At 39.1% G+C, this 17070-nt stretch overlaps 1 protein-coding gene across 3 annotated transcripts in view; it reads left to right on the plus strand.

Moving 5' to 3' along the window:
- The window catches only part of LOC133630166 (E3 ubiquitin-protein ligase HECW1), a 158230-nt gene that overhangs the window by 118717 nt on the left and 22443 nt on the right, over positions 1–17070 (plus strand). For all 3 annotated transcript variants that reach the window (XR_009821201.1, XM_062021564.1, XM_062021565.1), the window contains 4 exons: positions 4859–4973; positions 8150–8263; positions 9856–10008; positions 14475–14573. Coding sequence is in view for 2 of the 3 variants with exons in the window: in XM_062021564.1 (XP_061877548.1) it covers positions 4859–4973; positions 8150–8263; positions 9856–10008; positions 14475–14573 (481 nt within the window). In the remaining variant the exon portion in view is untranslated. The remainder of the gene's footprint in view (positions 1–4858; positions 4974–8149; positions 8264–9855; positions 10009–14474; positions 14574–17070) is intronic.

A 17070-nucleotide genomic window follows, 5' to 3' on the forward strand; every position in this document is an offset into this window, starting at 1 on the left:
CTTACAAAAACGGGCAGTTAGAATCATCCATAATGTGGGGTTCAGGGAGCACACTAATAGCTTATTTTTAAGGTCAAAACTGTTAAAAATTTCCTGATTTTGTAAAATATTAGACATTTTTATAGCAAGAAGTTATCAATTCCCTGCAAATAGTCAAAGCTTACTCATAGAAAGAGATGTATGGTACAACCTCAGAGGAACAGCAAAATAAAAAACACGCTTTCGCACTCACCACAAGGAAAAGTTTTTGTGTCTCAGTCTGTGGGGTGAAATTAAGGAACAGTCTGAGTGACGAGCTCCAACATTGTTCAAACATTGAGCATTTTAAGAAATTGTACAAATCTAGTATTTTTGTCCAGTATAGAGAGCTCTCGGCTTGTTTTGAATGTGAGTAAGAATGTACTTTATTATGTAAAGAGTTATTGTAACACATTAATCTAAGCAAATCAAGTTATGTAAATCCAGATAAATGTGATAAAATGCAGTTCAGAGGAAACCGGATGTTATTAAAGTTTAACGATGGAAAAGAGGTGGGATTCAAAAAGTTTATCTTCTTCCCATGACCCTTTTGAGAGAGGTTTTTTTTGTTAAATAATATTGTTATTGAGCACAAGATTGTTCTCTGGACATATGTATGTACAGTATATTATGTACTACATTTATGATATGGACTGACTGACATACTCAAACTGAATCATTCATTCATTCTTTATATCCAACATTATGCATTATTCTATCTGTCCTTTTTTGTAACACGTCGAGTGAAGTGTACTTTAGTTATTTTCCCCATATTTCTACACAATAACTCAGATATGGTAACACGAGCGAGCAGTAGAGCTGGGCGATATGGACGAAAAAGTATATCTCGATATATTTTTACTACAACTCAATATCCGATATATATCTCGAGATATTTTTAAGATATTTATTTTTGAGCGAGATTCACTGAAATTGAAGTGAATGACAACTGTAATGTAAACCAGTGTTTTTCAACCACTGTGCCGCGGCACACAAGTGTGCCGTGAGATACAGTCTGGTGTGCCGTGGGAGATTATGCAATTTCACCTAATTGATTTAAAAATATTTTTTGCAAACCAGTAATTATAATCCGCAAATGTGCCGTAGTTGAGTGTCTGTGCTGTCTAGAGCTCGGCAGAGTAACCGTGTAATACTCTTCCATATCAGTAGGTGGCAGCAGATAGCTAATTTCTCTGTAGATGTCGGGAACATGGTTTGTCATGATCACAGTATGCGGGAGGCAGCGTGTAGGTAAAAAGGTATCTAACACTTAAACCAAAAATAAACAAAAGGCGAGTGCCGCTTAGAAAAGGCATTAAAGCTTAGGGATGGCTATGCAAAACTAAACTAAAACTGAACTGGCTGCAAAGTAAACAAAAACAGAATGTTGGACGACAGCAAAGACTTACAGCGTGTGGAGCAGACGACGTCCACAAAGTACATCCGTACATGACATGACAATCAACAATGTCGCCACAAAGAAGGATAGCGTCCGCACAACTTAAATAGTCTTGATTGCGGAAACAAAGCAGGTGCGGGAACAGCGTTCAAGGAAGACATGAAACTCCTACAGAAAAATACCAACAAAAGAGGAAAAGCCACCAAAATAGGAGCGCAAGACAAGAACTAAAACACTACACATAGGAAAACACCAAAAACCTCAAAATAAGTCACGGCGTGATGTGACAGGTCGTGACAGTACACCTACTTTGAGACAAGAGCTATAGAGATGCATGCTTGGTCATGGTTTGAATTCATATCCAATAGTTGCGAGAACAACTTTTTATTGTCAATATCGGCTACTGAGTGTGTGTGCCTCAGAATTTTTTCAATGAAAAAAGTGTGCCTTGGCTTAGAAAAGGTTGAATAACACTGCTGTAAACAGTCAGTGGCACTTTTATTAACCCAGTTAGTCAAGATAGGTATTAACAGCACAGAAAATAAACTGTTTTAGTAGCACAGAATTACATAACATAAATAAAATAGAAAAATATTATTTTTAAGTAAAATAAATAACATAGCTGTGCGAATATAAAAGGTATCAAACTCAGATAAAAAATACATTTGCAGGCAGGCACTTTTTAATTCCCAGTCGATGATGTAATGGACTGTCACACACGTACGGTTCTGCTCAGCGCCAAGTAAGTGACTTGACTTAATTGTGTGGCTATTATTTTCCTCACTTCAGCATACATTTTTGGCAGCATTTGTCGTGCCAAACTCGAGAACAGATTTGATTTGGGCTTACATGGTAAACAACTCAAATGAATGTTTTATCCAGACGCATACATTTGTCCAAATGTGGCCAAGTAGACGCATTGTAGGTTTCCTGGACGTCGTCTACATCGCTAAAAGAAAAATCTAAAGAGAATCCCTCTGCCATTTTCCACTATTTTTTTAATATATAAATCGCCCGCTTGAAAATTCCTTCTTCTCTTCTCCGACTCTCTCGTCTTCATTTGGGATGTCTGTTGTGATTTCCCTTCCTGGTTCGATGACCCGCCCTATCTTGCCTCTGATTGGCCTGTCCTTAATGTTTTGCCCTAATATCAACCAATTGTGACTCATCATAGTAAACAACCAACCAATCATGGATGTTCTTATACGTGCAAGCATGTCTTGGAAGGAGGAAGGGGAGGAGTTTTAGTAGCGAGTGGGAAGCGGGGAAGAACAAGGAACACAACAAATAAGCGGTGTTTGGTCATTTTAACGTGAAAAAAATTATATCGATATTACAATATTTTAATCTTAATTCATATCTTGTTTAAAAATATATCGATATATCTTACAAACTCAATATATTGCCCAGCCCTAGCGAGCAGTAGACAATATGGAGTCATTTTTAGTCTAGTGACATATTTTGCTTTGTTAATTATAGAAATGTTTCTTGCCACCCTTTGTGGTATACTTTTTACATGAGATTTCCAGTTAATTCTCATCCATTATAACACCTTAAAATTCGATTTTTTTCTCTTTCAATGTTTACTCCGTCTGTGTATTTGATTTTGGCTTTCTCCTCTACTGTTACAGAGTAACAATTATTTTAGTTTTATTGAGATTCAAGGACATTCTGATTTTGTTGAACCATCTCTTTAACTTGTTAATTTCTTCTGTTATTTGTATTAGCTTCTGTGTGTTCTCTACTGAACAGAAGTCAGGTGTGTTATCCGCAAACAGTACTAACTGTAAGTTTTTTGCAACTTTACAAATGTTGTTTATATCGAGGTTAAGCAATTTTGGTCCCAGTATTGATCCCTGGGGTACGCCACAAATATTTCTAGCTCTTTTACTGCCATTTAGTGTCTACTTTTAAGTATTTGGTATGAAACGAGTAAAACATCAATACAGTATTTGTTTTTTAATTTTTGTTAAAATTCTGTGCTTAATGAGATTAAAAGGAAGACTTAAAACACTGGCAACAAATGCATAAAATCTCAAGTTGATTCAAGGTTATTGAAAAAAATAAGCCTTTAAACAGGGGTGTCCAAAATTTGGAGTGTGTGCGTGTGTGCGTGTGTGCGTGTGTGTGTGTGTGTGTGTGTGTGTGTGTGTGTGTGTGTGTGTGTGTGTGTGTGTGTGTGTGTGTGTGTGTGTGTGTGTGTGTGTGTGTGTGTGTGTGTGCGTGCGTGCGTTTTTCATGTGTGTGTGTGTGTGTGTGTGTGTGTGCGTGTGTGTGTGTGCATGCGTTTTTCATGTGTGTGTGTGTGTGTGTGTGTGTGTGTGTGTGTGTGTGTGTGTGTGTGTGTGTGTGTGTGAGAGAGAGAGAGAGAATATCATTTATATATAATTAAATACTAAGAGGTATGTAAAACTTTTATTCCTACCTTGTTTACTTATGTGACAACCTCTTTGTAATCCATCAAAAAAATCAAGCAGCTAAAAGTCAAACATGGATAAGTGATGAGAGTGTTTTGCATTTTTCCCATCTTTCCTTGCAATGGATTTGAATGTTGTAATTGCACATTTTTTATGGTGATGGGACGTGTTTTGTAAAATCCACAAAGTTCGGTGAGCAGGTTGTATTATGTGTGACCGTGTGTTGACTTTTTGGGCTGGTTGAATTTTTTTGCACCATGACTAGGAAAGGTTGTTTGGATTGGGTCATATAGGTAAGGTTGTGCTTGTGAAATCAAGGCAGCACACATCATGGTCACTGGTATTTCAATTTATTTTTGAAAACACCCCGCTTGGCAAGGTTGCTTATTGAAATTGATCTTGTACCGTCGTCTCGCCGGTCAAATGAAAGAATCCGGTGGACCGCATTTGGCCCATGGGCCGGGGTTTGGATACCCTGCCTTAAAACATTGCGACTTATGCTACAACTTTATGAAAAAGCTTTGTTTTAGGCTGCAACAATCACAAAAAAAGCCTGCAAAATCCTGGAGGAACGGACTTAATACAAGATTGTTTTGTACTTACATTGTTTCCTATGTGAAAACTTGCTGTGGGAAAGGTATATTTTGTCTAACGACATCGAGATGTATTATCGACGTGTCCACTATCTTTCAAATGAGTTCACACTCACACGGAAATCATCAGGAATGTATTTTGAATCGCCTGTGTGCATTGTAAGGCAATATGCCTGCGTGTTTACCGCTGCTCAAAATTAAATTAACCAAACATATTTCTGTCGCTAAATAAGGTCTAAAAACGGGAGATAATGTCACACAAAGGATTTTTATTTTCAATTACAAACACTAAACGTTAGCTTTTGTAACATCACTAGCCATGGGAATAACAACATCATGACATTTTCCTGATTTCTGATGAACGTTGCCTTGGGTAAAAAGTCTGTATATAAATGTTTCTTTTTGAGTGAATGTGTTCTGTCTTTGTGTAGGTTTGCAAAGAGCCAGGGCGCCTGCACCTTATCGCAGAGACTTTGAGGCCAAACTCAGAAACTTCTACAGAAAACTGGAAGCAAAGGGCTATGGCCAAGGACCAGGCAAGATCAAGTAAGGCTGGGTACAGATTTAACATTTTAATGTAAAAGCACATATATTGAGTTCAAACTCCAGGTTTCTTTGGCTAAAAAGCCTGAAAAAGTCCTTGAGTTATTTGTTCAGGCTATCAATATGGAAGTATTGTAGCAAAACAATTTGCAAATGTGTATTTCATACTTGCCAACCTTGAGACCTCCAATATCGGGAGGTGGGGGGGGGCGGGGGGTGGCGTGGTCGGGGTGGGGGGGGGCGTGTTTGGGGCGGGGGGCGTGGTTGGGGCGTGGCCAAGGGTGTGGTTAAGAGGAGAGTATATTTACGGCTAGAATTCACCAAATCAAGTATTTCACATATATATATAATATATATATATATATATATATGTATGAAATACTTGACTTTCAGTGAATTCTAGCTATATATATATATTTTTTTAATTTTATTATACATATAAATAAAAGACATACTTGAATTTCAGTGTTCTGCAGGCTATCCAGTAGGTGGCAGTATTGTCCTGTTTAAGAGTGTCACAACATTGCTGTTTACGGCAGACGAACTGCTTTACGGTAGACTAAACGTGACTGCTGTTGTTGTGTGTTGTTACCGCGCTGGGAGGACGTTAATGAAACTGCCTAACAATAAACCCGCATAAGAAACCAAGAACTCTCTCTGCTTGTTGTGCACTCTACTCTCTAAAAGCCGTAGATGTTATGACGTCATTGGGCAGGCAAGCTGGTCCGCATTGAGCTGGAGGGGGCGTGGCCTCCAGCTCCGGCTGAATACCGGGAGTTTGTCGGGAAAAGGGAGGTTGTCGGGAGAGGCGCTGAATACCGGGATTCTCCCGCTAAAAACGGGAGGGTTGGCAAGTATGGTGTATTTTAATCTGTGTGTGTGTGCGCGCGTGTCTTTATTCAGATCCGCATTTCCGCGTTCTTTGTCTGTGATGGATTTGTGTGTATGTAAAAAAAATTATGTGTCATGAAGCAGGAACCCTCGATTCGGCTGTTTTTTTAACCCACCATACCCACCACTAGTCAGTGCCCAGCAGCCGGTGATGTAAACAAAGCTGAAGTTATCTTAAGATTCGAATGGTGGGCGATACTGAGAGTCGATTCCAGACTGATAATTTTTACTTGAAATGCCATGGTCGTTAAATAATTTTGTAGTGCAAAATAGCAACAAAAAATCAATGTAACAAAATTATGAATATAAATGTTGTCACCTATTTGTGAAAATTAAATACAGTCACATTTAACCCTTTTTTCACCTTGTACACCACATTAGTTCAGGTCCAGATTAAAAACGTAAAATTCTGAAATCTGGACTAGTTTATCCCACAGACCCTGAAGATTAAAAAAAAAATCACAATTTGCGATTTGTGAAATCTTTATTCTATTTGTGAAAATGAAATAAAGACACATTTAACATTTTTTTCCACCCTGCACCGCAGAGAGCTCCCGAATAGTTGACCCAACTATCAAACTTATGAGCTCATTTCTGGCTGTATCAAAAGTGTCATAATAAAATTGTAGAAAAGCGTTAAGCAACATTTAACTTACCTGATTGGATTCTAGCACTCCAGTGGGCTGTGTAGACAGCAACAGTCACTGCATGAAAAGAGACATGTGATTGATCAGAGTATTATGGAATAGAAATATTGCCTTGTCATTGACTTGAAAACAATGTTGTTTTTTGTTGTTATTTTGCCCTAAATTAGTGACATAATTATTCAATGATTATGACATTTCAAGTAAAAAGTAAAGATCGGTTCGCAACCGAGTGTTCAGCGCCTGGAATGAGGTTCAGCATCTCCAAATCTGAGGCCATGGTTCCCAGCAGGAAACAGGATGGTTTCTACAGTCCAGGTAGAGAACGAGACTCTGTCCCAGGTGGAGGAGTTTAAGTATCTCGGGGTCTTGTTCACGAGTGAGGGAAAGATGGAGAAGGAAATCAGCCAGAATTGGAGCAGCTTGGGCAGTATTGCAGTCTCTCTGCCACACTGTTGTGACAAAACGAGAGCTGAGCCAGAAGGCAAAGCTCTCGGTCTGCCGAGCTATCTACATTCCTACTCTCACCTATGGTCATGCAGTGTGGGTCATGACCGAAAGAATAAGATCGCGGATTCAAGCGGCCGAAATGAGTTTCCTCAGAAGGGTGGCTGGCATCTCCCTTAGAGATAGGGTGAGAAGTTGAGTCACCCGAGAGAGACTCGGAGTAGAGCCGCTGCTCCTCCTCTTGGAAAGGCGCCAGCTCAGGTGGTTCGGGCATCTCGTGCGGATGCCTCACGAGCGTCTCCCTACGGAGGTCCTCGTTGCACGTCCCACTGGGAGGAGACCCCAGGGCAGGCCAAGGACCAGATGGCGATTACATCTCCTCTCTGGCCTGAGAACGCTTCGGGATCCCCCATAAGGAAGTTGCTAATGTTGCTCTGGAGAGGGAAGTCTGGGGGTCTCTGCTGGAGCTGTTGTCCCCGCGACCTGATTCCAGATAGGTGGTTGAAGATGGATGGATGGAAGTATCAGTCTGGTATCGGCCATCTCGCTCACCATTTCAATCGGAAGCGAACTTCAGGCTCGTTCACATCTATGGCTGAAAGGCGCAGACAAGTGGAGAGTATTGGCAAAATAAGTTTATCCCCCGTTTTTATTTGTAAAGATTTTACAGTTTAACAATAAAGGTAAAACGGGTGTTGTGCGCTTCACTTCTGGTCATGCAGGTTTCTCAGTGATGTCGTTTATCGTTACATCCCTAAGTTGTATCAATCCTTCTACTTGTAGACCAGGGGTGTCCAAACTTTTTCAACTGAGGGCCGCACACGAAAAAATTAAAGCATGCAAGAGCCATTTTTATATTTTTCATTTTCAAACCATAACAAAATATATGGATTTTGTTTGTTTTTTACCTTATGCTACGTTCACACCAACGTCATTAAGAACAAGGTAGCCACTGTTTGCTGTTAAAAATATATATTTTTTGCGTGTATTTTAACATTTCTGACTTGGACTGAATGAAATATTTTTCAAAGAAAACGGACATAAAAATAATGGTGTTATTTTTTTAGTTGATTGCAAGTCTGCGTGGTCGCAAATGCCCAGCTACAAATATGCAGAGATGTATCAGTCGCTGTTGGCGGGCCATTGGAAAAATGCTTTCTCTGTGTCCTAAAAAATATCTTATTTGGGTTCTTACAGGCTGTTGATAAGGCGAGAACACCTGCTAGAAGGCACCTTCAATCAAGTGATGGCGTATTCTCGTAAAGAGTTACAAAGGAACAAGCTTTATGTCACTTTCTTGGGGGAGGAAGGGTAAGACATACACACAACACACACATAAAAGGGTTTCCCATACATTAATTTATTTTTGGGTAGTCTGCCGCAAATTACTTTTGGACCGCTACAAGAGTTTTTTGGGGGGTTTTCTTAAGAATTGGCACATGAGCATTTGCTCATCCTCGCTAGCGATCACATTATTATTAGGGATTCACGATAATAGAAATATGAACCGATACAAATAATTTCCAGACCTTTACAACAGATAACAATAACCGCCATTTATGTACATATATTTTCACAACATTTTGTGAGAAGTAATTAACTTAACAGTTTTCACACTTTTGCCCAAAAGTGTACATTCTACCAAATAATATACAAATCTTTTTTAATTAATAGAATAGCGCCATCTAATAATTATTTACTTAATATAATTTGAGTACAAATACACTTCCTACTATGATTCTGATCCATGCAAACAATTACAATCATCGTGTAGAGCAAAAAGAAGTTTGAATTTATTGATATTTTAACTTCAATTATTTCATTGATGAACAAGCAACTCAAACATTCTGAATGATTTCATAAAATATATATTTTTTAAACATGATTTCATAAAATAAAAAAAACATTCATAAAATGAGGTCATCAGAACTAGGCCAATACGATTCAGCATTGCAGTCAGCAACACCAAAACAAATGGAATCACATCTCTTATTTACAAAAATAAAATTATATTTTTCCCCTAGCTGTTTTAAAATAGTGCAATACGTCCCTGCGAAAGGCAACATTAAATTGTAGAAATCAAGGTTGTAATGATAAAGTGCATTTTCCCTCTAAGAATTCATAAATGGCAACTAACTAAAGCAGTGGTTCTTAACCTGGGTTCGATCGAACCCTATTGGTTCGGTGAGTCGGCCTCAGGGGTTCGGCGGAGCCTCTGCCGCGGAGGTCAAGACACACCCGACTCGTCATGTAAATAAAACCTTCTCCCTATAGAATATTATGGATACCCCCAAACAATGTTCCTTCTAATTTTCCATCTGATTTTCAGGTGTGTAATTTGTTGTGAGTTCATGCACTGTGTTGGTTTTGTTCTTTGAACAAGGTCATGTTCATGCACGGTTCATTTTGTGCACCAGTAAAAAAACATATCATTTTGTCTTGTGTTGAAAAAATAACATTTTATTTTTCACTAAAGAAGGGTTCGGTGAATGCGCATATGGAACTGGTGGGGTTTGGTACCTCCAACAAGGTTAAGAACCACTGAACTAAAGTATTTTCTCTGAAACTGTTGCCTCTTATCAAACACTTTCTCATCACTTCTGTGGCTTTACGTTTGCGGCGGTCACCACTATTAATGCTAGGTCTCACCTTAGCAGCACAAGCATCGTGCATACCTAACTAATTTCTATGATTTGTCTTATTAGCTTGTATCTTTTAAATGGCTGCATAACTACCGTAGTCTACATAGGTAGGGGCACTCTTCCATCTATTGGTGTTAGCTAACACTGACCTTTGTGTCACAGAAAATTAGAGTATGACACCATATATTTACTGTATGTTTTAATAAGATGGTGTGTCCATATGGAGTAATACACATTTCTTGATTTTTTTTGTCTTTTCAGGCTAGATTACAGTGGACCGTCCAGAGAGTTTTTCTTCCTTTTGTCTCAGGAATTGTTTAATCCATACTATGGACTATTTGAGTACTCAGCAAATGATACCTACACTGTTCAAATCAGCCCCATGTCTGCATTTGTGGAGAACCATCTGGAATGGTAAGTTGATTTATCAACAAGACAAATACAAGTATGTACACATACAGTCAATGACATGTTTTTTTCCACCAACTACCAAGTCAGCTTTTATTTTTGTATCAAACACTTATTTCACTCAAGCACATGCTAATTATTGTATTTAATGTTTGACATTCTGTATCTCTGTGTTAGAATAACCCCGTCATAAAAACTATTGACTGTTCATATATTTGTAACGGTCTAAACTTAAAAAAATCATCGACTTATTTTTTCTAATTAACAATTTTTTTTTATATTTTACAGAGGAATCTTAAATGAAATCGGAGTACTCAACTTTGGGGACTTAGCAGTATTAAATATTCATGGAAAGTATAATTTCTGAAGAAAATACATTAATGCAGGATATCAGTTACGTGGTTCAAAACAAATATATATTAACTCCGCAATCTGCACTGTTTACATAAGCCTTTGATTAATTTATAATAATTAGTTTTAATGAATTTTTCAACCTTATGCTACCTAGTCGGGCTATCTTTGAATCTAATTCATTAGATTTCGACTGATCATAGACTATAGGCATCCTATGTTGTTGTTTTTTAAGAGCACTGCTAATGGGGATCAATGTCCGACAATTAGGTTATGTGAGGTTGTGATTAAAGGCCTACTGAAATTTTTTTTTTTTATTTAAACGGGGATAGCAGATCCATTCTATGTGTCATACTTGATCATTTCACGATATTGCCATATTTTTGCTGAAAGGATTTAGTAGAGAACATCGACGATAAAGTTCTCAACTTTTGGTCGCTGATAAAAAAAGCCTTGCCTATACCGGAAGTAGCGTGACGTCGCAGGTTGAAGGGCTCCTCACATTTCCCCATTGTTTACACCAGCAGCGAGAGCGATTCGGACCGAGAAAGCGACGATTACCCCATTAATTTGAGCGAGGATGAAAGATTTGTGGATGAGGAACGTGAGAGTGAAGGACTAGAGTGCAGTGCAGGACGTATCTTTTTTCGCTCTGACCGTAACTTAGGTACAAGGGCTCATTGGATTCCACACTTTCTCCTTTTTCTATTGTGGATCACGGATTTGTATTTCAAACCACCTCAGATACTATATCCTCTTGAAAATGAGAGTCGAGAACGCGAAATGGACATTCACAGTGACTTTTATCTCCACGACAATACATCGGTGAAGCACTTTAGCTACGGAGCTAACGTGATAGCATCATGCTTAAATGCAGATAGAAACAAAAGAAATAAGTCCCTGACTGGAAGGATAGACAGAAGATCAACAATACTACTATCAAGAGACACCGAACCAAACGTTGGACCTGTAACCACACGGTTAATGCTGTGCCGCCTGTCGAAGCCTAGCAATGCTGTTGCTAACGACGCCATTGAAGCTAACTTAGCTACGGGACCTTGTCAGAGCTATGATAAAAACATTAGCCCTCCACCTACGCCAGCCCTCATCTGCTCATCAACACCCGTGCTCACTTGCGTTTCAGCGATCGACGGCGCGACGAAGGACTTCACCCGATCATCGATGCGGTCGGCGGCTAGCGTCGGATAGCGCGTCTGCTACCCAGCTCAAAGTCTTCCTGGTTGTGTTGCTGCAGCCAGCCGCTAATACACCGATCCCACCTACAGCTTTCTTCTTTGCAGTCTCCATTGTTCATTAAACAAATTGCAAAAGATTCACCAACACAGATGTCCAGAATACTGTGGAATTTTGCGATGAAAACAGAGCTTTTTGTATTGTGATACAATGTGTCCGAATACTTCCGTTTCAACCATTGACGTCACGCGCAAACGTCATCATACATAGACGTTTTCAACCGGAAGTTTAGCGGGAAATTTGAAATTGCACTTTATAAGTTAACCCGGCCGTATTGGCATGTGTTGCAATGTTAAGATTTCATCATTGATATATAAACTATCAGATTGCGTGGTCGGTAGTAGTGGGTTTCAGTAGGCCTTTAAGGGCTATATAAGTAAACTTTGATTCATTGATTGAGGTTGATAGTCGGATCAGACTATGACAAATGGAATAGTCTACTATTCTAAAGCAACCCTACTAAATAGTGTTGTTTTGTTGAGTTGTGTCTTGACCGGTCTCCTCCTCCCGGGATGGAGGACGACAGGGACGTGTGATAGTTTAAGAAAGACTGGGAGGATTCATACATAACTTTTGGTCCACCAGATTCTGACAAAGACAACATAACTTTGACGTTGAAGCCACGTGGAGTTTAGGGCCTAGTTCAGCAGTCGGCAACCCAAAATGTTGAAAGAGCCATATTGGATCAAAAATACAAAAAACAAATCTGCAAAAAATTAAAAGCCTTATATAACTCTTATAATAAAGGCAACACACGATGTGTCTATATGAGCTAAATTAGCCTACTATCAAAATGACTGTGTCGCAGGCTGATGCCATTCTTCGTTGACATAAATGTTGAACTGTAATACATTTCTACACATTTGTACAACTTTGGATTTTTTTTGTGTAACGGAGGCTTCTCAGAGGATGAGATAACTCCTGGAAGTTACTGGCTTAGAATGGCCAAAGGTATAGATGTGTATGTCCAGGTTAAAGGAAACGGCAGTCTGTCTTCTTCTAGTGGATTTATTACAATCTTTGCAAGCTTGGTAATGTTTATTGTGGTCTATAACGGCACACAAACAACTACCAAAAATGCAGCCAATATTACATACAAATAATGTGTCATGAGACATCCATCCATTTTCTACCGCTTGTCCCTTTCGGGGTCGCGGGGGGTGCTGGAGCCTATCTCAGCTGCATTTGGGCGGAAGGCAGTGTACACCCTGGACAAGTCGCCACCTCACCACAGAGCCAACACAGATAGACAGACAACATTCACACTCACATTCACACACTAGGGACAATTTAGTGTTGCCAATCAACCTATCCCCAGGTGCATGTCTTTGGAGGTGGGAGGAAGCCGGAGTACCCGGAGAGAACCCACGCAGTCACGGGGAGAACATGCAAACTCCACACAGAAAGATCCCGAGCCCGAGGTTGAACTCAGGACCTTCGTATTGTGAGGCACATGCACTAACCCCTGTGTTGCCCTGTTTCATATATGTGATAGAAATATTATTACTATGAACCTATTTTATTTACCCTAAATTACGGACTATAAGTCGCTACTTTTTTCCTACGCTTTGAACCCTGCGACCTATTTACCAGTGCGTTCTATAGCCCGGAAAAAACGGTAAATCAAATGTTTTTCAGACATGCAAATATAAATTATTTACACACAGGACATAAGTAGAGGAAATTAAATGAGCTCAAATATACCTACAAACGACGCATAATGATGCAATATCTACATACAGCTAGCCTAAACAGCATGTTAGCATTGATTAGATTGCAGTCGCGCACTGACCAAATATTCCTGATTAGCACTCCAACAAGTCAATAACATCAACAAAGCTCACATTTGTGCATTCTCGCACAGCATAAAACATTTGGTGGACAAAATGAGGCAAAGGAGTGGCATAAAACACGTCTTTCTGTGGCAGCGTCGGAGAAAGTCTTACATGTAAACAAACTACGGTGAGTTAAAAGACCGCCCAAATTAGTGGGACAAAACGGTGCTTGCCAAATACTCTCATCAGGGAAGCATGTATAACATAAACAGTGGGATTTCTAACAATTAGGAAGGTTTGTCCTCCTCGGGAAACCACATTAAAACAAAAAATATACTTTTTCCCCCACCTTTTTCCATTTTGATATATTTTTTAAGGCGCTCCAGGGAGCCACTAGGGTGGCACTTTCGAGCTGCAGGTTGCCGACCCCTGGCCTAGTTGTATACCTAACATGAGATTCCTGTAATCAAGGGTGAGGCAGATCTCCTCTTGTCTTAGTGATGCAAAGTCAGTTAGTATGTATGTGTGTGTATGTATAGCATTTAATGGCCATTAAAGGGGAACTGCACTTTTTTTCGGGATTTTGCCCATCATTCACAACCCCAAGTATAAAGTATCAATCACAATCTTGGGCACACAACATGTAAATTAAGTTTTTGGATGTTTTTTTAGAGGGCTTTATAAGCGTAATGGATGTCTCCTGTTAGCTACATTGTTAGCCACCTCTTGATAGCGTTTTTTTTGTTGTTATTTAGAATACACAAAATAGAGAAAAACATATGTGTGCTTGTCTCACACAGAGATTATGAATGATTGGCAATATTACAAAATAAAGTGCAGTGAAGAATGAAGGACTGTTGAGCGTAAAACTAAATGTTGACCTGCACACACCCTGGTGTGACATGTGACTTCAAATTACGGCAGATACTAAAGTATTTTACTCTGTTAAGCGCCCTCTAGTTTAATTTAAGGAGCAACAATAAGTCAAAGTTAGTGTTTTTAATTACTAGTGTAAAGTTTGTCATTTTTATTGCGTTGGTTCACATGGCAATGTCAGGGCATTGGCATATTGATGGTCTTGTGTTTGCTTAGGTTCCGTTTCAGTGGGCGCATCCTGGGCCTGGCTCTGATTCATCAATACCTCCTGGACGCTTTCTTCACCAGACCTTTCTACAAGGCCCTACTCAGGCTGTGAGTGTCTTGGAATATTCAATCGCCGCACTTAGACCAAGCTTACGATGAAGAAGAAGTGACCCCTTGTTTATTGAACATTGGTTTAAATAAGGTTCAGAACGGTAAACAATGATGTGGATAATCGGTCATCTTCAAACAGGACATTCTTGAGCTTTGAGATTGTTTGGACTGTATGGCTATAGTTCCCCTAAGGTAATTTTACCGTATTAGCATACACATTAATCTTTGACATCATTGAAATATGAAGCAAGTACTGCAATATGAAGTAGAAGGTGGCCAATACTACCGATCTCAAATATCAAAATCAATTATACATCTGAAACAATTGTTAGGCTTTTCTAATCAAACTTGAATTCCGTTAGATGCATGTTTTGTACTAAAATTAATTGATAAAAAATAAATTGTTCAATATTTTTTTGGGTGTAAAATAATAGATTTTACATCATGAAAACAAACCTTGCAAACCTTCCTGAGACAACTCCGGCTGACAGTACATCTGCTTAGAAGACCAACAGGAGACAGTGTGAATGTTTCGGGAAATTTGCCATTATATTCTTATCAGTGACAGAGCAGGCACAGGCTAGGTATACGTTTGTGGTAAAATTTTAATATGAAACGTCCTGTCATATGCGCTTTTTTAGTGAGGATCCCGGATATCGCAGAGCCCTACGCACAGGTTGTGATGTACGTATAGAGAGTGGCAGTCCTGCATACTAATACGTTTGCTTAAACTTTTTTAAATCATTACATTTGTTTGTGATTTTGCCTTTGTAAATATATTAAAGATTATTTTTAAAAACACACTAATTTGCAAACAATTTACTAATTGCTAGGATGTTACTGACGTCACGTCCTGCCCAGCAAATACTGGTGGTGGTCAAGCTAGCTCTGTTCTCGATAGGTACTAGGCACCATTTTGCCTTTCTCGAAGAAAAGAATGCCCTAAGTTTGTGTTGTTTTTGGCTGTACGAATCTTTCAAATCGCGGAAAGGATAAACCATTCTTCAGAGTTCCTCGAGAGGTAATCAAAAAGGGTGGAAAAGTGCTGGATTTGTGGAAACGACGACGAGAAAAGCATGCAGCTCACACTCCAGTCAAATAATGCATGAGTTTGCGGTGATAACTTTGTTAAAGGTTTGTTTGATATACTTCTAACGGTTGTTTCCCATTTAAGTCTTATTAGGGACCGATGTCCCATTGGGACAGAGTACCCTATTGTATTTCTAGCGTTTTATTATTATACCGCTGCCTCTTTGAGCTGTAATTTGACCCCCTTAACATGTTTCAAAACTCACCAAATTGGACACACACATCAGGACTGGCGAAAATTGCGATCTAATCAAAAAACAAACCACAAAACTCAAAATTGCGCTCTAGCGCCCCCTAGGAAGAAAACACAGACAAAACTGCCTCTAATTACCAGTAGGAATGTCGTAGAGACATGAAACAAAAACCTCTATGTAGGTTTCACTTAGACCTATATTTCATACACTGACAACCCCCAGCAAAAATCAACAGGAAGTTTGCAATTCCCCCTTCAAAACAAAAGTTGAGTAAAAACAGTCACCTTTTTTCAAACATTATCTCCTCTGAGCGCGTTCGTCGTGTTGGCTTCAAATTAGCACAGGAGAGAGATTGAACCCTTCTGATTAAAAGTTGATGAAAGAGTTATAATTACTGCTCCGGTTTGGATTTTATGAGCCCTCAAAGTCGGTCCCGTCCATCGCTGCTTGCAGCTTTAATGTTGATATTGTTTTTTATTTGTTAAACACATTTTTGCTACGAGTGTTTCGAAAAGCACCAACTCTGCGTGTCTAAATAAAAGAAAGACTTAAAATAGTTAAGTTTTTACCAAAGGCAGCAATCATAAATGAAGCTTTCAGCACATACACAATGTTGACATCTATTGTTATATTTTGATAAAGACGGGAAAAACACGCTACTCGTAAACAACGTGTGCATCAACAACAAACATGGCAGTAGACGCGAAATGTTAATAAAATGCAACCTTACCCGAGCAAAAACGATGCATATTTATCCGAAAGAGTTTTGATACTAATTTCTTTGGCCCAGCCACACACAAAGAAGTTGCAGACCTCCATAATTTTCCAAGTTGTATTCTGTTTTGTCATGTAGAATGTCTGGGAATGCGACCGACATAATCTATATCATCACTCGACAAATCTTTTTATAAAGTATAGAAATCTATGTGATTGCAGTGTTTGATTTATTTTTTTTGTTCGTATCTGCTTTTTGCAGGAAGATTTAAGCCTTGATTGTACTCAGATAGTTTGCGCACTTCTTGCTGTACAACAGCCATCTTAGCTTGGTCGACCACCACTGGTTTTCACTTCTGGGAAGAAGTCAAGTGTCGGACTACCAGCTATACAGGTTAGGGGTGTCCCGATACAAGTTTTTCATTTCTGATACGATACTTATATTGTCCAGATACGATATCGGCAGGAATCATACATACTTTTGTTATTGTGTAGTG

Source organism: Entelurus aequoreus, linkage group LG15 (assembly GCF_033978785.1).
Source record: "Entelurus aequoreus isolate RoL-2023_Sb linkage group LG15, RoL_Eaeq_v1.1, whole genome shotgun sequence".
In the NCBI taxonomy this organism is placed as follows: domain Eukaryota; kingdom Metazoa; phylum Chordata; class Actinopteri; order Syngnathiformes; family Syngnathidae; genus Entelurus; species Entelurus aequoreus.